Consider the following 26,681-nt stretch of genomic DNA (forward strand, 5'->3'; position numbering starts at 1 on the left):
TTTAAAGATTTTGCAGTAAAATCAGTCAGCTATCACATAAAGGGTCAAATTATTTTAATGTTAACTCCCAGGGTAACAGAAAAGATAGAAAACATTTTATTTGTAAAGTTGATATCTAAGAATGGTGATTTTATAATGTGATGGCGTTATACTAAAGAATTTGGAAAGAGTCTCAAATTACAACATAAGTTGCTAGGCTCCCATAACAACTGGATGGGTTGTGATTACAGTTACAACCGTTGGTGGATTCTGTGGAATCCAGAGAATTAGATTGCTTAGTGCTGTCCCAGGCACATCATACATAATATAAAGCACCAAGAATACTAGTCTGTATCGTCTTCTCCCTTATGATTTTACTCAGGCTGCTGACTGACCCCAGTCCTAAGTAATGTAAATGCAATTCCTACCTCCTCCTAGTATGCTAATGAGCATTGGTTGACTTCCCTGAAGGTTTAGAGAAAGAGATCAAACACTCATTTAAGAACTGTTAGGCTGGGTGCAATGACTCATGCTGGTAATCCCAGCACTTTGGGAGGCCAAAGCTGGTGGATCACTTGAGTCCAGGAGTTCAAGACCAGTGGGCAACATGGCGAAACCCCACCTCTACTGAAATTTAAAAATTAGCTGAGTGTGGTGGTGCATGCCTGTAGTCCTAACTTCTTGGGAGGCTGAGACAGGAGGATCACTTGAGCCCAGGAAGTCGAGGCTGCAGTGAGGTGAGATAGTGCCACTGTACTCTAGCCTAGGTGACAAAGTGAGACCCTGTTTAAAAAAGAAAAAAACAAAAACAAAAACTATTAGATGGGCCAGATGCCTCATGCTTGTAATCCTAGTGCTTTGGGAGGTGGAGGAGGATCGCTTGAGACCAAGAATTCCAGATCAGCATAGCGAGACCCTTGTCCCCCACACTAGTCTCTGCAAAAAAAAAATTTTTTTTAATTAGCTGGGCATGGTGGCACATGCCTGTAGTCCAGGCTACTTGGGAGGCTGAGGTTGGGAGGATCACTTGAGCCTAGGAAGTTGAGGCTGTAGTGAGCTATGATTGTGCCACCATGCTCAGCCTTTGCTCCAGAGTGAGATTCTTTCTCTTAAAAAAAGGGAAAAAAAGGAACTATTGAAGATCTCTTGAAGCCCTCAAAAATTACAGGAAATTTTCACTTACTATTCCACCTGTCTGTTTGATGCCTCTTCATTATCCAGACCACTTTCACGTTTGTTTCTATGGATTAAAAGTTTGAGATATTCCAGGGTTCTCCAGCTTTTACAGAGTTCCATTTGGGATTCTGATTGTTAGCAATAACTTGAGGTGTGACAATTTCTCCTTGTCTCTGTTTCGTAAAAAAAAAAAAAAAAAAAATTTCCCCAACATTCACTGTAGGCCAGCCTCTATTCTAGGTACTTTGGCATGTGTTAGCTCATTTAATTCTCCAAACAACCTTATGCAATAGCTACTGTTGTTATCCCTAAGGACTGTTGTGTTAGTCCATTTTCATACTGCTATGAAGAAATACTGGAGACTGGATAATTTATAAGAGATTTCATGGACTCACAGTTCCACATGGCTGCAGAGGCCTCATAATCATGTTGGAAGGCGAAGGAGGAGCAAAGTCATGTCTTACATGTTGGCAGACAAGAGAATGTGTACAGGGGAACTGCCCTTTATAAAACCATCAGATCTCCTGAGACTTATTCGCTATCATGAAAACAGCATGGGAAAACCCACACCCATGATTCAGTTACCTCCCATTGGGTCTCTCCCATGACACATAGGGATTATGGGAACTACAATTTAAGATGAGATTTGGGTGGGGGCAAAGCCAAACCATATCAGCTGTCTTTGGGATTGAAGTACAGAACCTAAATGTGGCTTCCTTGTGACTTAAAGTCTAAGCTTAATGAGCATGGTGCTAAATTTCAGGTTGGCCAGAAATGGGATGGGGTTTTACAGAAGAGGTCTTCTGGGGGAGGTGAAGGGCAGAGTGGAGGGAAACAGGATGTGGTAAGAAAGCCGCAAGGGAGAGCACTTGTTGCACTTATTCATAGTGCAGTGTCTTCTAAATTACCCACCACAAAGTCTGCAGTGTTTGGATGAGCAGGTGAACTACTGATTTTCAACCAAAATGTTTTTCTTATTGTTCTTTGGAGTGTTATCAGTCATTACTAATTTTGAATCTGTACCAAGCAAACCCCAGATTCCTGCCTAAACACAATCTGGCCTGCCTTCATACTTCTTGCCATTGTTAACAGTAGGGATTTGGGAAAGCCTAAAATCTAGCTGTAAATGTCTAAAAATCTTCTGGCTAGTATACAAAGAGTAGCTATGACCATCTAATGATTTCAGTCCCTGATTGGGTTTCAAAATAGATTTTCTGACCAGTTTTAATTTAGTCTTCATGAATCGAATGTCTTCCTTTTTGAGATACTGTAACAAACAGTAAAACTAACTGCAGCAGTACATTTAGAACACTGAAGTATGATCTGATACAGTGAAGACCTTCTGTAGCATCATATTGTGCAAAGGAGCATCCTCCTCAGTGGTGCCAGCTTTACTGCAAAAGGCAAGCTTTGCACGTTTTGGAACAGATGTTCAGATGTAAACTGTAGCACGTGCATTACTTTCCTAGGGTAAGTAACAAAGAACCATTACTGGGTGGCTTAAAACAACAGAGATTTATTCTGTCACTGTTCTGGAGGCTGGAAGTCTGAAATCAAGGTGTCAGTAGAGCTATTCCCTCTCTGAAGGCTCTAGGGAAGAATCTGTTCTGTGCTTAGCTTCTGGTGTTGCCGGCAATCCTTTGGTGTTCCTTGGCTGTAGCTGCATCATTTCAATTTCTGCCTCTGCTATCACATGATGGCGTTCTGTCTGTGTGTCTATGTCTCTTTCTCAGAAGGACACCAGTCATATTGGCTTAGGGTTCACCCTAATTCATTATGACCTCATGTTAACTTGATTACATTTGCAGAGATCGTATTTCTAAATAAAGTCACATCCACAGGTGTTGGGGGCTAAGACTTCAACATGCTTTGGAAGGGGAGAGCACAGTTCAACCATAATAGCATACCATGTTTTGATCTTTGAGTGTATTCCCAAAATTCATTAAAATTCCTCTTTTTTTCTTGTCTAATTTTGATTGCTTTGGTTTTAAGTATCTTTTTTTCTCCTTTACAGAGAAAATGGGCTGGGCTTTCTATTGGGCAAGAGATAGAAGGTAGGTATATTTTTTAGCCACCTGATAAAGATTTTCTATGTGATTTTCTCACAGTTATTGAGATCTGTACAATTTTCTATTACTAGTGGTCAGACCTTAAACATTCATTGTATCAGAAGACTGGTTACATCTATGAGAATGGGAAGGAAATAGTTATGGTACCTCTGTTCCTATATTTTTTATGAAGTTTGTGATAAGGTCGTCATAGTTCAAGGCAAGGAAAGCAATTTATGACTTCCAGTTGGCGGGTGGCGGGGTGGAAAGACTAAGCTGCTAATAGATAATAAGCCAAAGAGCTAATAAGCAAAAACTGGCATTGTCTCAGGCAATGTGGCAAAGTTAGGAAATAGAGTATGAGTCGTCTTTAGTCAGATGATTTTATGTCAACTTCATGGATACAGTAGGGGAAGGAAAGAAAATGCAAGTGTAATTACATCAGCTTTTTTTCTGCTTGTCTTTAAAACTTAAAAAAAAAAAACGTATTTATAGAAAGGTTGTAAAAATAATACGAAGAATTTCTGTATACTACCTTTACCCAGCTTCACCAATTGTCATATTTTCTTTATCATTCTGGCTGCCTGTCTTCCTCTCTGGGTCTCTGTCTCTCTCTGTACGTACACACACACACACACACACACACACACACACACACACACACACACACACACACACACACACACACACACACACACACACACACACACACACACACTTATCCTACTCCTCATTTAGGAACCTGACAACTTGTAATTTTTTCTAAGTTGGATGGAATTTAAACATTGGTGTTATTTTATTTTATTTTATTTTTGAGATGGAGTCTCGCTCTGTCGCCAGGCTGGAGTGCAGTGGTGCAATCTCGGCTCACTGCAACCTCCGCCTCCAGGGTTCAAGCTCAGCCTTGCAAGTAGCTGGGACTACAAGCACATGCCACCACACCTGTCTAATTTTTGTATTTTTAGCAGATATGGGGTTTCACCATGTTGGCCAGGCTGGTCTCGATCTCTTGACCTCGTGATCCACCTGCCTTGGCCTCCCAGAGTGGTGGGATTACAGGTGTGAGCCACCGTGCCCAGCCAACATTGGGGTTATTTTTAGTTAGCTTTTTCTTTGTGGAAGTATGAACACTTATTAAATTTAATGAGAAAGTGGGGTAGTATGCAGCTTAGGTTTCTAATTTTCATAAATTAATTTTTCTAAATATGAGGCTAAGAGTACTTAAAACTTTGAATCTAGATATTTTCTATTGTGACAAGATACAGAAATTCAAGATTATAAATTTTGATGAGTTGAGAAATGTGTTTTGCGGTTTAAGTTATAAAAGCATTCTTCTGCTAACAGAAATGCTTATCTTGATTGTAAAGTCAGATCTTTAAAGAAGTGGCTCAAACAGACTTAATAAGCAAAATTGTAAAACCCAGTGATCAGGTGGGACTAAAGTGGAGTAAGCTTGAGGGAAGGTAGGGTTTTGGTGCTGAAGTGATGTGGATAATGTAGCCATAAAGGTAGAAAACTGGTTTGGTTTAAGTAGAGATGTAGACCAAGATAGGATAGGAGGTGTGGTTTGAAGGAGGAGTGCTCAAGTATTCTGGAATGGGAGTTCCGTAAGGTGAAACATTTTAGTCAAATCAGTGATTTTAGTCTGAGGGAATCTTCTGGAGGAATCATTTAGTTGGTCTTCTTTCCATCTGGCAATGCCATATTTTAAGTGTTACAGGCTAATGTTTTGACCACTATATATACACCTATTATTGTAAAGTCCAAGTTTATTCAAAGAACTGGATACACTTATTTTTTGCTTATAAAACCTTTCTTATTAGTGTTTTATATTAAATTACTATTAGCCGTAAAATAAGAAAACATTCTCAATCTTCTTTGATCCAGGATGAAATTTTCAGGACTCTTGTCCCTTTGGGACTGACCATGGTGCTGACCATGGTGCTGCCCGGGATACTGTCCATGGTGCTGCCCATAGCACTTGGAATTGTAACAGTTTGGTCTTTTCTATTTAGGAACATTGGCCTTAAATTAAAATGCATTTGAAAACTACAGTCAGTACATTACTACAGTCAGTAGTAATTATATTTTTATTTATTTATTTATTTTTGAGATGGAATCTCGCTCTGTCGCTGAGGCTGGGGTGCAGTGGCATGATCTCAGCTCACTGCAACCTCCTCCTCCCCAGTTCAAGCAATTCTCCTGCCTCAGCCTCCTGAGTAGCTGGGATTAGAGGCATGTGCCACCACACCTGGCCAATTTTTGTATTTTTAGTAGAGAAGGAGTTTTGCCATGTTGGCGAGGCTGGTCTCGAACTCCTGACCTCAAATGATCCACCTACCTCAGCCTCCCAAAATGCTGGGATTACAGGCATGAGCCACCACGCCTGGCCAATATTTTAAATATACTTATTCAAATTTCTCAGTATGAAGATGACATGAATATATGTATATACACACATATATATGCATTATGACATTATGATATTGTTTTGGTGTCTTTAATGTACAAAATGGTATTATACTGTACAAACCTTTCTGCAGTAGACTTTTATCACTCAATATTATGTTTCCAAGGGCCATCCATCTTTTTTTGAGATGGAGTTTCGCTGTTGTTGCCCAGGCTGGAGTGCAATGGTGTGATCTTGGCTCACTACAATCTCTCCTCCCAGATTCAAGCGATTCTCCTGCCTCAGCCATCTGAGTAGCTGGGATTACAAGCACTCACCACCATGCTGGCTAATATTTTCTATTTTTATTAGAGATGGGGTTTCACCATGTTGACCAGGCTGGTCTTGAACTCCTGACCTCTGGTGATCCACCCACCTCAGCCTCCCAAAGTACTGGGATTACAGGTGTGAGCCACCACGCCTGGCCAGGCCGTCCATCTTTAATAAATATACATAAAGTTGGTTTTTTTTTTTTTTTTTTTTTTTTGGACAGGGTCTCACTTGGCTGGAGTGCAGTGGTGCAGTCATGGCTCACTGCAGCCTCAGTACCTGGCTAATTTTTTTATTTTGTGTAGAGATAGGGTTTCACTGTGTTGCCCAGTCTGGTCTCTAAATCTTGGACTTAAGTGTTCTTCCCTCCTTAGCCTCCCAAAGTGCTGGGATTACAGGTGTGAGCCACCGTGCCTGGCCAAGTTTTAATTTCAATAAAAATTGCTGTACAGTATTCTACATTATGAATATACTACATTTTATTCATTGTTCTCCTACTGATAAACATTTTTCAGTGTTTAAGTACTATAAATAATGCTGCAATGAACCTCCCTGTAGATGTGTTGTTAGACAAATGTTCTAGCATCTTTCTGGGACAGACATTTAGAAATGGAATTGCTGAATCATCATATTCATTTTTTCATTAATATTTCAACCTATAAATGTTTTCAAACTACATGAGGGAAACAACTAAGCTCTTTTGCCTGTCAGACTTACTCAGCATATAACCTGTACTTGCTAGGAAATTTTTTTTTTGAGACGGAGTTTCACTCTTGTTGCCCAGGCTGGAGTGCAATGGTGCAATCTTGGCTCACTGCAACCTCGCCTCCCGGATTCAAGTGATTCTCCTGCCTCAGCCTCCTGAGTAGCTGGGATTACAGGCATGCACCACTGTGCCTGGCTAATTTTGTAGTTTTTAGTAGAGACGGGGTTTCTCCACGTTGGTCAGGCTGGTCTCAAACTCCCGACCTCAGGTGATCTGCCCAACTTGGCCTCCCAAAGTGCTGGGATTACAGGCGTGAGCCACCGTGCCTGGCCATTCTAGGAAATGTTAAGGAGCAAGCCATCCAGAATTGGAGACGGGAGAGTATTCTGAAACTTTTAGCCAAAATTTGAACTTATTATTTGATCTTCAGTGAGTTTTATATTCCTTCCTCAGGCTTTGTTATTTTGCTTTTGAAGTAGTTAAAATATGTATATGTCCCCCTTTAAATACAGAAATCTGATTATACAAACAATTTCATTTAAAGAGTTTACAGAAAATCGGCCGTTCGCGGTGGCTCACACCTGTAATCCCAGCACTTTGGGAGGCCGAGGCAGGTGGATCACCTGAGGTCAGCAGTTCGAGACCAGCCTCGCCAACATAGTGAAACCCTGTCTCTACTAAAAATACAAAAATTAGCTGGGCATGGTGGTGTGCGCCCGTAATCCCAGCTACTTGGGAGGCTGAGGCATGAGAATCACTTGAACCTGGGAGGTGGAGGTTGCAGTGAGTTGAGATTGTGCCACTGCACCCCAGCCTGGGTGACAGAGCAAGACTCTGTCTCAAATATAAAATAAGAGTTTACAGAAAATCCTTGTACATAACTCAAGGGGCTAGAATTTAAGAAATAGGTTTAGAACAGAATTTAGAGTGTGAAATGACCATAAAGACTTATCTAGTTCAGTCTTGATTTATAGATGTGACAAATCAAGGCACAGACAACTTAAATTATTTACTTGGATTCTTCTGATTGCTAGCAGAATCTGTTGAAACACACATACTCAAAGTCCCTTTGAAGAGAACAGCTTTGTTTGTAAACCACTAGAATCTTTGCAACAGACATTTAATACTGCACAGTGACTTCTTTTGTTTACCTCTTGCTATTTGACCTCAGTAACTCACAAAAGTGCCATGCCTGTTGTTCAAAGCAAGTGTGAAAAAACAGCCTTTTTTTATAACCTGCTTTTGTGGTGAGAACTGTAGAAGCTCACTTACCCAATGTGACTTGGACTGGTAGTTAAGTGAAAAGTTGGTTAAAGGCTTTTTCTTGGAGGTGTGATCCGTGGATTGGAGTTCTGTATTATCTTTTGTGCATACACTTTACCCATAATTTCCAGGTGGATTTCTTTGAAATGGCTGGAGAACTTAGACTTTGTAGAGCATCTGAGAGTGCCAAAACCTCTTGGATTTTTGTAGAGTTCACTCCCAACCTTTTCTAATTTTAATGCTTACACCTAGTTAGCAGTATTTTTTTTTCTAGAAGAAACACTTCATTTAAAAAATTTTCCCAGAGCTTTCAACTTAGATTTATAATATCTATTCTAGAATGTCAAAGTCATTGTAATAACAGTTCAACAACCAGGCCTTCAGAAGTTTTTATACTATTTAATTATATTTCATAATTAACTGTAACAAGCGTAACTAGCACAGACACATACCGGAATGAACTTGGTTGACCCATGATGTGTAGCAACTCCTGTCTACAAGCTCTGAACATTAGGCAAACCATAGGCTGATGGGTATATGTTGGAGGGATAAAAGTTGGTCAGCTTTCTGATGACTCAGCTCAGTGGAGGTTGCTTAAGAGAGCTGCTACTGTATCCTTAAGGGGTCATTGGCAAATTTTAGGACAATTATCTTCAGGGAACCTAAAGGGAAAATAAATGTGTGTGTGTGTGTCTGTCTCTGTGTGTGTGTGTGTGTGTTTGTGTGTGTGTGTCTGTTAAGCCTTATTGAAGAGTAGCAATGGACTCTTTCTTACTAGGCATAATCAAGTTGCCTTCTTGGGGAAACTCAAATGCAAAAATCCTCTTGAACTTTTCTGGGTAGCCTACTCTACTCTTTCCTAATAGTACCACTACAGTATACAGCACTGTAAAATTTTTTGCTTTAAAAGTTTGTTTATAAACTGGCATTTATAAGTATACTTTTTGAGCTGATTTAAGAATCAAGTTTTTTTCCTAGGGAAATGCTTCTTTGTAATTATCTGTCACTAGCAAAATTTGTTTTAACACATATTTTTCTAAAAATATATGTAAATTGTGTTGTAGTTGTACAATTAAAGGTTTTTGGTCGAACAGTTATTACATGATGTAAAATCATGTGTAACACTTTAATATTTAAATTTATTACATTGTAACCTAAAAGTCATTTTAGAACTTTTTATGTGGCTTGAACAGGAATTTTTTTACCCAAAGCTTTGTATGTATGCTTTATTGCCTCCTTTGTTATTAGCATGGAGACCATGGGTTTTCTGTTAGTGTTGTTTCATTTAAACAGTTCATGAATATATTAAGCACCTGAAAGAAACTGTTAGATGCTGTTAATATGAAGAGGAGTTAAAAACCTCGTCCTTGTCCTTATCTACATGTGTACATGTAGAACTTATTGTAGTTCCCTAGATGTAGCAGGTGCTCAGGAAACATTTTTGTAGTAGTAAAAAAGAAATGTCAAACTCTAACTTGCTCTGGAGCAAATTCCCCTAGTAAACATTGTTTTTCAAGCTTCCTTTTTTTGCCTTGCATCCTGCTTTCTTAGGCCAAAATAATTCATCCACATCCCACCTTAGCTGTTTTTTTGTGTCAAACAAAAATCTTATTTGGAAATAGCATGTTATGCCAACTGTGTTGGGGCATCCCATACTGTACTGCATTAAATGAGAAGAAAGATGCAGAGGCCATGTGGGGAGGATTGTGATCCTGATGAGAGTGGGATGAGGGATAACAACAGAGAGACTGCCGTTCAATATTTCTTTCTTTCTTTTTTTTTTGAGACGGAGTCTGGCTCTGCCGCCCTAGGCTGGAGTGCAGTGGCGTGATCTCGGCTCACTGCAAGCTCCGCCTCCCAGGTTCACGCCATTCTCCTGCCTCAGCCTCCCAAGAAGCTGGGACTACAGGCGCCCGCCACCATGCCCGGCTAATTTTTTGTATTTTTAGTAGAGACGGGGTTTCACTGTGTTAGCCAGGATGGTCTTGATCTCCTGACCTCGTGATCTGCCCGCCTCGGCCTCCCAGCGTGCTGGGATTACAGGCGTGAGCCACCGCACCCGGCCTGCCATTCAATATTTCTAATTAATTCAGATGGGGAAGAAAATCTCTAGTGACTATTATTTTTTAAACCTGTACCTGTGTGTCCCTCCTGTGAAGGCCATTTAAACCCCATTTTTGGTGAAGTAGTTTATGATTCATTTATGTGAAACTTTTAGTTACTAGAAACGCTACAGGTGTTTTGTACTCCTGTGATTTTTTTTAAAATGCTTCTTTTTTTCCCCTAGTCTCCTTATATACATTTGACAAAGCCAAACAGTGTATTGGCACAATGACCATCGAGATTGATTTCCTGCAGAAAAAAAGCATTGACTCCAACCCTTATGACACCGACAAGATGGCAGCAGAATTTATTCAGCAGTTCAACAACCAGGCCTTTTCAGTGGGACAACAGGTAGTTTTTAATTTTCTTTCATTCCTTTAACATTATAGGTATTCTGATTTCTGCAGTTGTCCAAAATTAATTCCACCTTTTAAAAAGTGAGAGGAGCTTTGCGTATCAACTCATATATCCAAGGTGAGGGATAAAAGTGAGGGAGATGTATTTACTGAACTTCAAGGAGTCTGTTCAGAAAAATTCTAAAGTAGCTTTTAGATTAAAATGTCATGGATAATTATAGCAGCTTTTCCCTCAGCAAATTTGGGAACCCTGTAGACATATATATCTGAAATTTCTTTTTATATATAGGACGTTTGTTTTGCCTCTAGAATGTCTGTCTCTTTCACTAATATAGTTCTGTAGAAAATGTAGCTCTTGGCCAGACATGGTGGCTCATGCCTGTAATCCCAACACTTTGGGAGACTGAGGTGGGAGGATCGCTTGAGCCCAGGAGCTCAAGACCAGCTTGGGCAACATAGTGAGACCCTGTCTCTACAAAAATTTTTTAAAAAGTAGCTGTGTGTAGTGGTCTCAACTACTCAAGAGGCTGAGGTGGGAGGACTGCTTGAGCCTGGGAGGTTGAGGCTGCAGTGAGCCATGATTGTGCCACGGCACTCCAGCCTGGGTGACAGATCGAGACTGTCTCAAAAAAAAAAGTTCTTATTTTGGTTATGGGCTTATTTGAGAATCTTAAAAAACTGAATTCCTGCTAGAGAGGAAAAGGATATAGTGCATTATTTTAAAAAGAGTACTAGAATTGGAACGAACCTCAAGAGATTACCTTATGTAACTCCACATTTACAAACAAGGAATTTTATTTTTTTATTTTTTTAAATTTTATTTATTTATTCATTTATTTTTTGAGATGGTGTGTTACCCTGTCACCCAGGCTGGAGTGCAGCGGCACCATCTCAGCTCGCTGCAACCTCTGCTTCCTGGGTTCAAGTGATTTTCCTGCCTGTGCCTCCTGAGTAGCTGGGATAACAGGTATGCGCCACCACACCCAGCTAATTTTTTTTTTTTTTTTTTGAGACGGAGTTTTGCTCTTGTTGCCCAGGTTGGAGTGCAATGGCGTGATCTCGGCTTACTGCAACCTCCGCCTCCTGGGTTTAAGTGATTCCCCTGCATCAGCCTCCCGAGTAGCTGGGATTACAGGCATGTGCCACCACACCTGACTAATTTTGTACTTTTAGTAGAGATGGGGTTTCACCATGTTAATCAGGCTGGTCTTGAACTCCTGAGCTCAGGTGATCTATCCGCCTTGACCTCCCAAAGTGCTGGGATTACAGGCATGAGCCACCATGCCCAGCCATTTTTTTTTGTATTTGTAGTAGAGATGGGGTTTTGCCATGTTGGCCAGGCTGGTCCTGACCTCAAGTGATCCTCCCACCTCGGCCTTCCAAAGTGCTGGGATTACAGGTGTTAGCCATCACGCGTGGCCAAATGAGGAATTTAAGATCTAAAGAAGGTAAATGGTATGCCCATGGCTACACAGCTAAGGGACATAGTTGAGATAAGAATTAATTAAACACATATTTGATAGTACCTAGTGCCTAGTACCAGTCACTGTTTTAGACACTGCCGATCGGCAGTGAACAAAATAGATATGATCCCTACTATCATAGAACTTACTTTTTAGTTGAAGAAAACAGAAAATAAGACAGGAATACCATGTACAGTTAGATCTCTGATGAAAGTAGATCAGGACACTTCACCAGAGAGCCATTGCAGTGCTGTTGTGTATTGGATGACCAAAATTGTGCTCAGATTGCCTAGCTAAACTTGATGTTTTTACCTTTGCTTTTAGCTTTACTGTCCTAATAGAAAATGTTTAGGAGAATGTTTAATAGAAAATGCTTTGGTGTTTATAATAATTTAAAACTCAGTAGCATGTAGAAGTCAGTAAATCCATGAAAGAGAATCTTTCGTAATTCAGAGAAGAAGTAAATGTCTTACTTCAGATCACTGTCCTTACTGTTTCTTCTCATTTGTGGTATCTGGTAGTAGCAGAATTGACAGACAGCCCAACTTGTAATATTTACCGTTATACCCCAGCACATAGAAGAAAACCAAACTTTTAGAAGGGACTCAGCAAAGATTTGGTGATTCAGAAGCTGTCTCTGCACTTGTAGGGCAAGCATTTTGTACTAGTGATAGAAAAGCAGGAATTGTAGAGTCACAGACCCAGGTTTGACTTCTGGCACTCTCATTTACTGTGACTTTGAGGCTTGTTGCATAGCCTCTTTCTGCATCTCAGCTTCCTCACTAGTAAAACGGAGTCGTAGTTTCTGCTTCCAAGAGTGTTTGTGAATATTATATAACTGGCTGTAGTGTTTGAATAAAATACTAAGATACTTTATTCTTTGTTAGAAATAGTAAATGTGGTACTCTTGAATTACTTTAGGTGACACTCTGACATTTAAATTAGATATTTTTTATCCATGTGAAAGAAATTTTAAACATGAGTTTTGCAGTCATTTTGTAAACACTGATCGTAAGTGCTAATTCCCTTCATTGGCTATGAGTAGTTTGAGGAGTAGATTGGAGAGGAGTATATGAGAGAAACTGTTTTTCTGCATTTGAAAAACACTGGTGATGATCTGAGAATCAAACCGTTATATTATGAAGTGATTTTTCTCCCCTTACCTCTTTTCTACATAGCTTGTCTTTAGCTTCAATGAAAAGCTTTTTGGCTTACTGGTGAAGGACATTGAAGCCATGGATCCTAGCATCCTGAAGGGAGAGCCTGCGACAGGGAAAAGGCAGAAGGTAGGTTTTATTTCTGATCATCTTTACTAGATCATCTTTATAATGTAATTTGTGCAGATTGATTATAATTTTCCTATCTGTTGCCTAGTGATTTTTTTCGTATTGTGTACTCTTTTAAGATAGTAGGGAGAAAAAATTGCTTTCATAGCCATCGTTATTAAAATATAGCTTAAAATGTACTTATTTGCAGACCTAATAGTAATGTAAAATGTAGACGTATATGTACATATAATTTGCTTGAATGCAGATATTTATTGTAAATAAATAATAAGAAACGCATTATTGGAAAGATATAGGCATGGAAATAAAGCATGTAGGAATTGTAGAAGAAAGTTATGAGAAAAGTAAAAGTAGCTCAGATGATAGTCTGGAAGGTTTGCTTTGCCCAGAGAGACCTCATTTCCCGCTCACTTTTGGCCTTGCTTTGAGAAGTCCAGAAGTTTGCTATTAGACTACTAATTATTGTCTTTCTATACAGATTGAAGTAGGACTGGTTGTTGGAAACAGTCAAGTTGCATTTGAAAAAGCAGAAAATTCGTCACTTAATCTTATTGGTAAGATTTACAGTTTTTAGAAGATTTGAAATGAAGTGGGCCTATTTCTATATGTAACTCACCTACAGTGATTTCCAAATGGGGAAAGGAAAGAGGGGCATCTCTCTTGAGAGAGTTTATCACAGAAGCATAGGGTATTTCCTGTTGGTCAGTTTGCTGATGAAAACGTTTAAAACCTTCATCTGGATCAACTTTGTCCAATAGAAATAGAATGTGAGCCACATGTGTAATTTTTAATTTCCTAGAAATTGCACTAAAATAAGAAACAAATTAATTTTTTAACTTTTAATTTTGAGATAATTTTAGGTTCACAGAAGATTTGCAGAAAATAGCTCAGAGAATTTCTGTATGCCCTTTACCAGCTTACCCCATTTTCAAAAGTACAATGATAAGAAATGAACATGGTTTCATTTCTGCTAACTAAACTACAGATTATATTGAGATTTCACCAATTTTTCCATTGTGTCCTTTTCTGTTCCAAGATCTAATTTAGGATCCCATATTGCATTTAGTTGTTCTGTCTTTTGAGTTTTCTTCAGTCACTGACAGTTCCTCAGACTTTGTCTTTTATGACTTTGAGAACTGGTCAGTTATTTTGTAGAATGCCCCTCACTTGGTTTTGTGTTAAATGAGATAGCATCATCATTTCTTTTAGTGATTAAGTGATGAATGTGCAGGTCAAGTCTTCCCAGCAGATTCATGGTTCAGTCTTACTCTTGTATTCTAGCCCAATTTTTGTCATATTAAAACAATGCAGCTTGTTCTCCGAGAATAGTAACTCACCAGAATAATGTGCCATTACCTGGGCATTAATTCTTATTTTTGGTTGATTTAACTATGTTGATGTCTACCCCACTAGAGAGTAAAGGGTTTTCATTGGTTGCACATCATCATGTCCAGGGTCACTTAACAGTCTTTGAGTGCGTGACCTTTATTTCCACACATTACTATTCCCCCTTATTGTTTTTTGTTAAATTATAAAATATTTTATTTATAAAATATGGACAGGCACTCAAAAACAATTCACACACTCTAAAATTTGGTTCTGTTTTCATAGTTTTGTAATTTGCTTTTTTTGCTTAGCATGTTTCAAACATCTTAAATATGCACCTATAACATGATTTTTAATGCCTGTATGTCATTTTATGAAGGTAGGATGTATTTTCCTATTATTGATCTAGTACATTTATGAAGTGATTTATTTGTATTTTATTTTTGTGTACCTTTTGTTAAGATATCCCAAGGGAGTTGCATAACTTTCATACAATATAGGTATTTCTAAGTAATCCATGGGAAAAAATTGGGTAGTTAATTGGCATCCAGTAAATTTTGCCCACAAGAGGGCAGTAGAGTGTAAGAAAAAATATTTTTCATTGCTTTCCAAAGGAAATCTTAAGGCCTCAAAACTCTAACCATAAAATTATCATCTAGTATAAACTTTTTAAAAGTATTACTTTATTTTTAATTGACAAATAATAATTGTATATATTTATAGGGTACAATTTGATGTTTTAATACAGGTATACATTGTAGAATGATCAAATCAGGCTAATTAACATATCACCTTAAATATTTAGCATTTCTTAGGATAAACTTTTTTTAATGTGACATTTCCTTCCCTGGTTTTATAAAAACTATATTATTACTTTATTTTTTGTTTATAATAGAGCATACTAAGGTACTTAATTTATTCTTTGTTTGAAATAGTAAGTGCGGTTCTCTTGAGTTACTTTAGGTGGCACTCTGACATTTAAGTTAGATAATTTTTGTCCTCGTGAGAGAATTTTTAAACATGAGTTTTGTAATCATTGAAGTCTTTAGGATGATTTCAGACTTTTATGTGCAAGTGAAGAGAAAGCAAAGAAGACATCAAACTTGTTCAGTATATTTCCTTAGGCTGAGGGGTTATATGCCCAATTACCTGTATAAGCGTAATCTGGATAAATATACGTATTTTAAAATAAACTTGTGTTAGGAGACTTCAGTGACTGCGAGATTTCAGTTGCATTTCTGCCAGCTAGTGTTGTCTTCATCAGATATGGCATTTCTTCTGATCAACCAAGTTAGTTAATTTGGTTAGATTGAAGGTTAATAAAACCAAGTTTTATGGACTGATACAAATAGACTACAGCATAAGTTTAGCTAGTCATTTTGACAGTGTGTTACCATATATGGAGATCAGACAAAGTAGATAGCATAGCAAAACTTACCCTTCTGACTGTAAAATCAGCTAAGATTATATTGTTCATTTTTGTATATGTAAGGGTAGCTTTTCTTTATTCATTTAGGATGCTCAGGGAGTTCTGTCTTTTTAGACTTAGTGATAAAGTCCTTCTTTCACATTTGATAATATTCGTTTGACATAGGCAAAGCTAAAACCAAGGAAAATCGCCAATCAATTATCAATCCTGACTGGAACTTTGAAAAAATGGGAATAGGAGGTCTAGACAAGGAATTTTCAGATATTTTCCGACGAGCATTTGCTTCCCGAGTATTTCCTCCAGAGATTGTGGAGCAGATGGGTAAGTTTAAAAAGGAAAATGTTATAAAATCTTGTATTGTTAAAAAAATTAATGCAATGAAGAATCTCTTTTCAATAGTTTTGAAATTATTTTTCAGACCCATTATTTTTGTCTTTTTCTTTAAAAATGAACAGATAAATTTTCTGAAATACTTTTATAATACCAGAACTTTTAAAATTACGTTTTAATTTTATGGGGAAATCATAGAAATAAGACTTGTGGTGGCTCCATTTTGTTTATTTATTTATTGAAGAATGCTTTTCTATGGGGCATATTTAGAAACTTCCCCTGACAGTAATAATACTAGTAGTGACTCCCATTTTATCTATTTATTTATGTAAGAATGTTTTTCTATAGGGCATATTTAGAAAATTCACCTGACTCTAAAGATCACTATGGGTCAGATTTACCCTGGTGAATAATAACTATCTATTAGACCGTGTGCATTGTTCTAACGTTAGCTGCCGTTCCTTTTTATTGTACTGTTGCATTACCAAGTTAGTACATCTTCATATCTAATAAATGGGTACTTGCATGTTTTTAAATTAAATAAGTTTGATCCAAAAAGACAAATGCAGGATATACATTGAAGTTTCTGTATTGCATACAAAGAAGTACACTATTCGTTTATCACTTTCTTCTTGAAGGTTTATTTAATTTATCTGTGTGAAGTGACTTTATTTGCCCAGTGGAAATGCTGTCATGACTGTTTTCATATCCATGTCATTCGTTGGATTGGAATGTGAGCAACAGAATATCTGAGAAAGGAATGTATAACATAACAGCTTCTGGCAGACTATTAGTGTAAAAACAGCATCCAAAAAAAATGGAAGGAATATGAATATATTACTCCCCTCATCCTCATCATTCTTTATCTTTAAATTGCTACTGGAAGATAAAAGTATATTTATTATGGTGGGGATAAGAACTGCTTTCTAGGCACTAAGTGCTTGGATTGTATTAGCCTTCTATTGTTGGTAGCCTTTCTGCCTGGTTGCTCACTCTGATAAATTACAGGCACGGCACACACCTGTTCACTGGGTAAAGGTCGAGTTTGGAATTGGATTAAGAGAAAATGACAGAGACCCTCATCACCTGAGTTTTATACACCTTGAAATGGCAATAGCGTACTTTTTATCTCAAAGATACAAAGGCCACGTCCATTAAAAGCAGAATTTTAATTGGGAAAGTATTTTAAAATGTGGTAGTTCACTATCTTGGTAATGTGTATTTTCGATCAAGACATTAAAATATTGTTTAAGTGTATTTTGGGTAAAAGCAGGGATAAAAAGATGATTCCAAATGTTTTAAGTTATTCTTGTGGAATGTTTTTACTCGTTTTCAGAACTGAGATCTAGTGCAGGAAGAGTCTAATGATTCCGTTTCTTTGAACATTTATACTATTTAGCCAACAAGTAGAAAAATAGCTGCATTGGTAGTAAGCCATCTCTTTTAATTATAAATGTTTTCTTACTGTTTGGAAGCTATTGAAGATACAGTTATTGAGATACTAATTTGCTATTTGTGCATTATCTAGATCCTGCACTTGAAGCTATGCGCAACGTCAGTATGCGTTGGGTAGATAATGCGTAAAGGAGTTGGACTCACATTGGTCAGTTTGTGACCTTGCCAGCTGTTGGAGAGTTTTAAATTAAATCAGAACAGATTTGGAATTTGTTAGTGAATTTCATCTGTTCCTGATATCCGTATTGAAATGAGTTGAGTTACAGTAGTGTGCTTTTTGTTGTTTTTGATGTGTTTTTTGACTAAGCACTATGGATTTGAATTTTATGAGTGCCACTTTCCAGAACCTTTTTTATGGATTTATTTTTCTAATATTTTTACACTAATTTAATTAGACAAAAAATGAATTCTATCCTTTTGGAAAAGTATTTTTTTTTCCTCTTTATGGCTTTTTGCCACTAGGAAGCATTTGTTATCAATTTCAGTGAAAAGACAAACTAGTATAAAGCTGCCCTGGCTTTTGAGCTGAATTGAAAAACTTACTTTCTTTATTCTGGATGAAGTTTCTGGGTATCTAAAAAAAAAGTAAAGCTCCCTCTTTTTTTTTTTAATGGTTAAATGGCTGAGAAATAATTCTCTTGTAATGCATATATCATTCCCTGTCTTCCAATAAGGCTTCTTTTTTCCTTTGAATTTTGGGGGAATTGTATAGTAAAATCCTTTCTTGCACTCCAATTACAGTGTGGTTATAAAGCTCTCCTTAGGCTTTGGTAAAGGTATATAAATAAAAATGGTTATATTTTGACAGAATATAAATAAAATTATACAAATTCTTTTTATGCATATTCTGTGTTTTTTTTTTTTTTTGACATGTCAGGTGGGAACAAAATGGATTTTTTCCCCCCACTCTTTGTTAAAAATAGACAGATCTATATGGTTTGGAGATTCAGCTGGACACTGAGTATGACTGGTTAAATCAGTTCTAATTTTTAAAAAAGATTAGAAAAGAATAATTTATGTAGGTTATGGGGCTTTTTTTGTTTTAAGCAGAAAACTTTACTTTTGGCTTGAGACCAAATTATTGTCTTTACCATGGAGTCTAAAGTTATGTCTACTTTGTAAACAGGAATCTTAATTAAGTGGATTTTTTGCCTGTATATCAATTTTCAAATTTACAAAGTGATAAATTTAGAATATTCTTCTCTTCTGTCATTATGTTCATCAGACTGATAATTATGCTTCTAGGTAACAGAGTTCTTTCTTTTTGTCCATAAAACTTCATGTTGCCTTTTCAAAATTGAAAATATAGTTTAGCTACAAACAGAATGTTGCTGATGAGATATAGGAGGACTAAAGGACTTAACGAGAGGCACACAATTATGCAGTAAAATTAGGGAACCAATGAGGTAATATACATGAAAATAGCTGTCATGGAGTTTCCAATCTGTTAGTTTCTCTCTTGAAGGTCTTTCAAATAGATAGTGTATACCTTAGGCCTGGCGCGGTGGCTCACTCCTGTAATCCCAGTACTTAGGGAGGCCGAGGTGGGCAGATCACGAGGTCAGGAGATCGAGACCATCCTGGCTAACACGGTGAAACCTTGTCTCTACTAAAAATAGAAAAAATTAGCCGGGCGTGGTCGCGGGCGCCTGTAGTCCCGGCTACTCGGGAGGCTGAGGCAGGAGGATGGTGTGAACCCAGGAGGTGGAGCTTGCAGTGAGCCGAGATCGCACCACTGCACTCCAGCCTGGGTGACAGAGCAAGACTCCATCTCAAAAAAAAAGAAGATAGTGTATACCTTTCTGCTTTTGTACTTTTGTTATATTTTTGTAGAGTTATAATCAAGGAAACCCTTAAAGGAGAAAGGAAGTTACATAAAGCTCTCTAGACTGAGGGATAAAGGAAAAGGGATTATTTAGGGGAATATCAATTTAGACTTTTGTTTTTGTTATTGTTTTAATCAGAGTAACTATTGAGTTTTACCCTTGTCTGAAGCAGTTGAGCTCACCCAAACCCAAGTGGGGCAGCCCTTCCTTGGAAGTATATGAGAGCAACAAGCAAAGAAAACTAAACCTATACCTTGCACTTAGTAAATACCAAATAGGTATTTAGTTAGAATGCCCTCCAACCCCCAACAAAACAGATTTTTAATTAAGAATTACCTTAAATCCATAACTTTATGGGTTAATAGAAGCCACATTTGAGTTCCAGGGTAGAAATGTGAACATCAAAGCTGGTATCTGGAAGTATGGGTGAATAAATTCAACAGCTGATTGCTGTCTTTCAGCATATTCAGGTGTTAACTGAATAGATACTAAATACTTGTGTTCGGACATTTACCACACTTATTCCCCTGTATGCAGTTTTGTCGACAGTGTTCAGGATAAATAAATGATTGATTACCTCAGTTCTCACTTTAGCTATTTTGTTAGCAAAGATAGAGTTTCTGCAAAGAAACTTCATTTTTTCAGCATCCCTGGCAATTCTCTCTAAATTATAAATGTCAAAGCAAAAAAACATACCGTTTTCAATGAACAGTGGAATAATTGTTAAAGAATTAGTCAGCATCTCTCAATGTAGTCCTGGGAATAGGTTCACATCTACCCAAGGAAAGACCTAGAAGGAAAAGGATGTAAAGAGGGAAGACCTCAGCCTCACACTGTCTTTCAGTGGATCTGTGGGGTGTAGATGTTCAGGCCACCTAGTGGGGAGGAAAGCCACTTGTTATGGTCTTGTGCCCCCATACTTTGAAACTGACACTGTGTTCTTTTTGGTCTCCTTTCCCCAGTGTCTCCCTCTGTAAGCCCATTTTCAATCGTATTTTTAAGGTTTCTTTTGAAATTCAAGAGGAAAGCAACTCTTTTCTGATATCATAAGTGAAGTTGCAGTTACTCTATGAAATAGAACTGCTGAGAAGATAAGGAACATTTCAATCACACAGACATCTTTCACATGCTAAAAACAGTGCAAATAAAACAGTGGAAGAAAGGGCACTAAGGTTTTGTGCATGCCATATTTGGGAGAGAGGGAGTTCTTGCTAAGATTAACATAAACACTGACACTCTTAAAATGCATTTTCACACCCCCACTCATGAGGAGAGATTGCATTTTAAATGGGGGTTAAGACATCTAGCCGAACTCCAGGGCTCTGTAAAAGGAACCCTAAGGCTAAAGAGCTTATCTGAAATTTGAAAAAAAGAAAAAAAAAAATGAAGCTTTCTGACATTCATGTTTTTTTCTTGTATTAGTCATAACTTGCTTTTCAGCTATATTTTAGGTTTTGAATGCCAACCTGACATCTGTTCAAGTCTGCCTGTAATTTATTAGCAGAGGAAAAGACAGCAGTTGCTCACTAGTTAGAGATGCAAAATTTCTCCCTTGCTGTTCTCCACTAAGTACTTATAGATGATACCTGGATACGAGGAATGTAATAATTTACTAAAAACTTCAGGTCAGGAAATTTATAAAGTTTTTTTTTTAATTAGAAGAATAAAATGGCTTAAGACCATGTGATTTCAAAAATCTCTAGACCAGGATTTAGAGACAAAGCGTAGACCCTAAAAAATACTTTAGATAACTTTCTATAAAGTGTAATTTTTTTAACCTTGAATTAATTTTTCCATTGGTTTTAAATTTTTAAGTTAAATGTATATTTGAACAGTAGTTGTGCTTATATCTGAAAGTCAAACTGTGTGTAAATTCACCTGGCATTTTGCATTTATAGACAGACTTTAAGAAACAAATCTTTTGGAGAGGTAGTGCTGTCTACAGAGTCGCCAAATGGATTAGATTTCCTGGCAACTACAGTTGAGTTACTTACAGATCAACAGTTGGGTCACTACAAAGTTGAGGTCTAAGTGTTAACCTGAGTGCCCACCAGTAAGAAACCGGTTAGAGCTAATCTTAAAATGATATAGCTCCAAATGTAGAGACATGTTTGTGTTAATAAAAAATATATAAAAGCAAATGCATTCTAAAAATCTCTAAGGACATACGTTAAATTGAAAAAGGGTTTATGGCTGAATGTGGTGGCTCACACCTGTAATCCTAGCACTTTGGGAGGCTGAGATGGGAGGATCACTTGAGCTCAGGAGTTCAAGACCAGTCTGGGCAGCATAGTGAGACCTTGTCTCATTTATTTATTTTTTTAAATTAAAATTTTAATTTAAAAATTAAAAAAAGTGTTTACTTCGTGGAAGGGAAGCTAAGATGGGGAATAAAGGGAAAGTTTTGTTCTTTTACTCAATTTTACCTTTATATCTGAATGTTTTATTACATTATATTTCTAATACATGATTTTAAAAGCCAACAAACAAAAGATAATATCACAGTATGTTTCTTGGGGTGACTCTACCATCAGCATGGAAAGTCAGCAGGAAACAGGTACATCCTTCGGCCTTCATGACGTTTTCTGTGGAGGAGGAGAGAGGAGAGTGCAAGGTAAAAGGCCTGGATTCCAAGGGCTTTGCTGGCAGCCCCTTAGAGGGTAGACAGAACACCTATCCTATTTGGTCAAGAAGAGAAAAACAGTTTCTCCATATATAACAAACTGCTTTCCCCCAGAATGTTCTGCATTATAGTAATGGTGTAAGGAGTCTTCCCTTCAAACATGAGAACATTTGCATCCAGGCCTTTAGGCAGCCAAGGCAGCATTAAAGAAGAAAGAGTGGGAGCAGAGCGAGCTGAGGGAGAGCAGAACTTCTGACATTTGAGGAACTGGGCATGAATTTGTTTTTAGTCTTCAAAAACCATTCTCTTGAGGAATTGAATTCCTATGACCCCTGAAGTGAAACGGTTGGTGTTTTCTCCTGCATTACTCCCATACGTAAGTTGGTGATTATAATGAGGGTGGTGACTAATACTTATATAATGCCAGACGCTGTTCTGTGTGCTTTATTTATTATTGTGTTTATTAATCCTCACAACAACCTTCAGAAGTAGACACTGTATTGTCTCCATATTATGGAGCAGGAATCTCTGTCTCAAAAAGGTGAAGTAATGGGTCCAAGACACACAGCTAGTAAGTAGTAGAGTCAGATTTGAACCCAGGCAGTCGAGCCCCAGATTTCACTTCCTTAACCATTACGTGTTATTCTCCCATGAAAGCCCATAGTGTAAAACCATTTTAATGGGCTTTCTAGCTTCACTTTTTTGGGGGCCTTTGAAGCAATCATTGAGGCAGCCTTTGTTCTAGCCAAGGGCCAACCATGGCACCATTGAGGTTTTGGGCTGGATAATTATTTGGTCTGGGGACTGGGTGTCCTTTGCATTGTAAATAACTAACTTTTCTAGTAATCTGATGTGTTCAAATTGTCATGAGCTCAAGAGACATGAAGATTTGGTGGTAGGCTGTAATACCTAATGCCACTTTTTTCGTGTGTTTTTTGCCACGTGTTGTAGCAGAATATAGGAAGGAAGGAACTGGTATGGGTGTGTCAGAGAAGCTGTGTTAAACTGTCAACTTGGAGATGGAACATAAATGTTAAAGTTAAATAATCATTTAAAAATTAAGCAACATAACAAGTGATATCAAAGGTCAGTATTTGATTAAGTGCCAGATGAGCAGTACAATTGATAAGCCCTACAGGAACTGAAAGGGAATCACATCGAGAAGACTTCATAGAAGAGGCAGAGCTTGAGTAAGACCTTAAATGCTGAGCGGTTTTGGATAGAAGGAGGGAAGGGGATGGTTGTCCATATCCTGGGAAGAGTGACAGACTAAACACGGTATAGACTTCATGACTTAGACCAGTCTAACAGAGCTGTTGTTTGGAAGAAACAGGAAATAAGATTAAAAAGTTAGTTTTGGGTTGGGTTGTGGAAATCTGTGAGGAGATGTGGACTCTTTTTAAAGTGCTTTCCCTGTTTCAGCTTCCAGACAGACTCAGAACCTTCCAGACAGACTCAGGTGCTTCTCCTGTGTTTCCCTGCACCTTGTATATACTTAGAATCCAGCTGTGTTCTTAATGTAATTATTCATTTGCATTACACTCCTAAGGCGGAGTTTCTTAACCTCGGCACTATTGACATTTTAGGCTGGATAATTCTTAGTTGTAGGGCGCCTGACCTGTGCATCGTAGGATGTTAAGCGGCATCCCTGGCCTCTGCTTGATGTCAGTACTTCCCTTCCTCACCACTCCGAGCCCCAGTGACGATTAAAACAAATGTGATGAAACTGTCCTGTGTTGAGAACCATTGCTCAAAGGCCTTTGAAGGCACAACTGTAATGTCTTCTTGTCCATGTATTATCAACATCAGGGGTGTTGGGATGTAGGTTGCAGGTCATTGTTGGACCGTGAACCACTGTTACCAGTCCACAATAAGACAAATATTGGAAATTAAGAATAAGCAGTTAGAAATGTTTATAGCAATTTGACATTATCGCAATTTTTTTAAAAGTATATTTTACAAAAATGTTGGTCTGCAATGGATTGGAAATTTAAAAGGAAAAAAAATACAACTGGACCTTAGCATACATAGTTTGAGAAGCACTGGCCTATGTAAATATTTGCAAAATGAATGAAATTTTTGAACAGATGCCTTAGAGAAGAGGTGAGGCGAGCAGTCTTAGAGACCAGTAGACTATTGTTGTCCAGTGCGTGGTACTTAGAATCTGGATTGGGGTGAAGGGAACAGGAATGGAATGGGAAGAAAATACATGAAAAAATTGCAGACATGAAACTGGCAGAATTTGGCAATAGTTATTGTGGGTGACAGAATTGGAGGTGAGACTCAGGTCTTGTGAGAAAATGTTGGAAATAAGAAAATCAGGAGAACATAGTTTTGGAAAAGTAGAGAATATCATTGCACATATTTTCAATATTGTGAAAGGAAACTGGAAGCTGAACTGAAGAGAGGAAGAATTACTGGCATTTCAATTTATTGAAGCCTAGCTTCAATCAGTCTGCACATGTTTAGGAAACACACTGTTGACTACTCTTGCTTGAAATACCCTCTTTACTTGGCTTTTCTCACTCCAGCCATTTCTGGTTTTCCTTTTACCTCTCTGGCTGTCTCTTTTCAATCTCTTTTGTGTCCCTTAAAATGTTGGGGTTCCTCAGGAGTCTGTCTTTGACCTATTATTTTTCTCTAATTATTCTCCTCCAAATTAATCATATCTGTTTCATAGCTTCAATTAGTATCTTTATGCTGCTAACTCTCAAATATGCATATGCCACCTCGGTCTCAGTTTAGAACTCTGGATTTGTACCGGCATAATGTGTTGGGTATTTCATGATCACATAGTAAGCTTGAAATTAAACACATTCACTTGCCCCCTCAGTCCTCTCTAAACATGCATCTATATCTGTGTTTTCTATCTCTGGCAATACTCTAGCCAAAAATCTGGACACCTTCTTTAACTCCTCTCTTTCCCTCACCTCCCACTTCCAGTAAGTCGCGGAATAGACTGTCAATTCTGCAATCTCCTCAATCTCTCTGAAATCCCTCCAGTTCTCTCTGCCTCACCCTGCCACTCTTCCTTCAGGACACCATTATCTCTTGCCTGAATTGTTCCATAAGTCCTCAGCCTTGCCCTTCTCTAATCCATTCTCCACACTGTAACTGGAGTGATTTTTATAAAAAGGCAAGTCTGATCCTGTCACTGCACTGGTTCAAACTCTTTAGCAGCCCGCCTTAACTCCTTACATGGTTTACAAGCCCTGTGTGATCTGGCCCCTGCTAAACTTTCCTGCCTCACCTCTCAGCGCTTGCCCCTCCCCCGTGCTCTGGGTTCCAGCCAGCCTGTGCTATTTTCAGTTCCTCTAATTTGCCATGCTACTTTCTCTTACCTCTGTATCCTAGGGTTGTTTTGTGTTTTTTTTTGTTTTTGTTTTTGTTTTTGTTTTTTGCCTAACCATCTTTTCATCCAATTCCTGTTCACTCTTCCGGCCAAAGCTTTGATCTCACTGTTTCTAGAATGAGTAGGCTTTAGTGTTCCTCCTGTGTGTTCTAATAGCTCCATGTTATTTTATGCATTATTACATTGTGTTATAATTGCTTATTACATGTCTGTATTCCAAGTCCTTTCTCCATGTCCCTGTCCTCACAAACGTGGTATACCTTCAGTAAGGAATAGGCCTTGTTTATTTCGATCACTGTCATATTTTCTCCTCCCAGCATGGTGTCTGGCTTATAAGTTTTCAGGAAGTGAATAAATGCCAGGAACTTGATTAATCTTGATTAATTAAACAGAACACTTAGACAGTTTGATCCAAGCCCTGCCTTCATGATGCTTACAGTCTGTGTGGGAGTAACACCGTATTTACCCATCCCAAAGCAGTACTGTGTAAAACATAAGGCACATTGTGGACCAGATTAGCAAAGTAGGCCACATGGAGAAGCAGCAGATGCATTTAAAGAGCAAGACTGAGCCATGTCTTTAAAAGTCAAAGCAGATATGATGTTTATAATTCATTACTAAATCCATGTAGATCCTCTTAGATTCTGAATTTAGGAAAGACCTCTTGGATTGGTCCCAAATGGAACTAGGCTCCAGAAATAAGAAAAGGAAGAGTATTTTCTTGGGTACTTGTGAGCTACCATTTGCTTCACTGGGAACTGCCATTCTTATGTAAGGGCACTATATATAACAAGAGTGTTCACATTTAAGGGCATCAGGTCAATATTGCATCTGTGTGAGTTTGTGCATGTGAATGCACACATGTATTTTCTATTTTTAAATAGAAACACATTATAAAAATAATGTGTCCTCATAAAACAGCACAGATAGAGTAAAAAGTTAAATCTCCATTCTACCTGCTCCAGTTTTACTCCCTCTCTTAGAGGTAGTCACTGTAAAGAGATTGGTATGAATTTTTCAAACACTTTCCTAAGTATTTATACAATAATGTATAATCAATCCATTCATTCATTTATTGAGACAGGGTCTTGCTCTGTTGCCCAGGCTGGAGTGCAGTGGTGCAATCATACTCCGTTGCAGCTTCACACTCCTGGGCTCAAGCAGTCCTCCCACCTCAGCCTGCCAAGTAGCTGGGACTACACCCAGCTAATTTGCGCGCGCGCGCGCGTTTGTGTGTGTGT

The 26,681-nt window shown here is 38.1% G+C and overlaps 1 protein-coding gene across 2 annotated transcripts in view; it reads left to right on the plus strand.

Moving 5' to 3' along the window:
- The window catches only part of NSF (N-ethylmaleimide sensitive factor, vesicle fusing ATPase), a 166,026-nt gene that overhangs the window by 36,462 nt on the left and 102,883 nt on the right, over positions 1-26,681 (plus strand). For both annotated transcript variants that reach the window (XM_054458860.2, XM_063656806.1), the window contains exons 4-8: positions 3,170-3,209; positions 10,179-10,345; positions 12,992-13,099; positions 13,578-13,653; positions 16,020-16,175. In XM_054458860.2, coding sequence (XP_054314835.1) covers positions 3,170-3,209; positions 10,179-10,345; positions 12,992-13,099; positions 13,578-13,653; positions 16,020-16,175 — 547 coding nt within the window. The remainder of the gene's footprint in view (positions 1-3,169; positions 3,210-10,178; positions 10,346-12,991; positions 13,100-13,577; positions 13,654-16,019; positions 16,176-26,681) is intronic.

The sequence above is a fragment of the Pongo pygmaeus genome, chromosome 19, assembly GCF_028885625.2.
Source record: "Pongo pygmaeus isolate AG05252 chromosome 19, NHGRI_mPonPyg2-v2.0_pri, whole genome shotgun sequence".
NCBI lineage: Eukaryota > Metazoa > Chordata > Mammalia > Primates > Hominidae > Pongo > Pongo pygmaeus.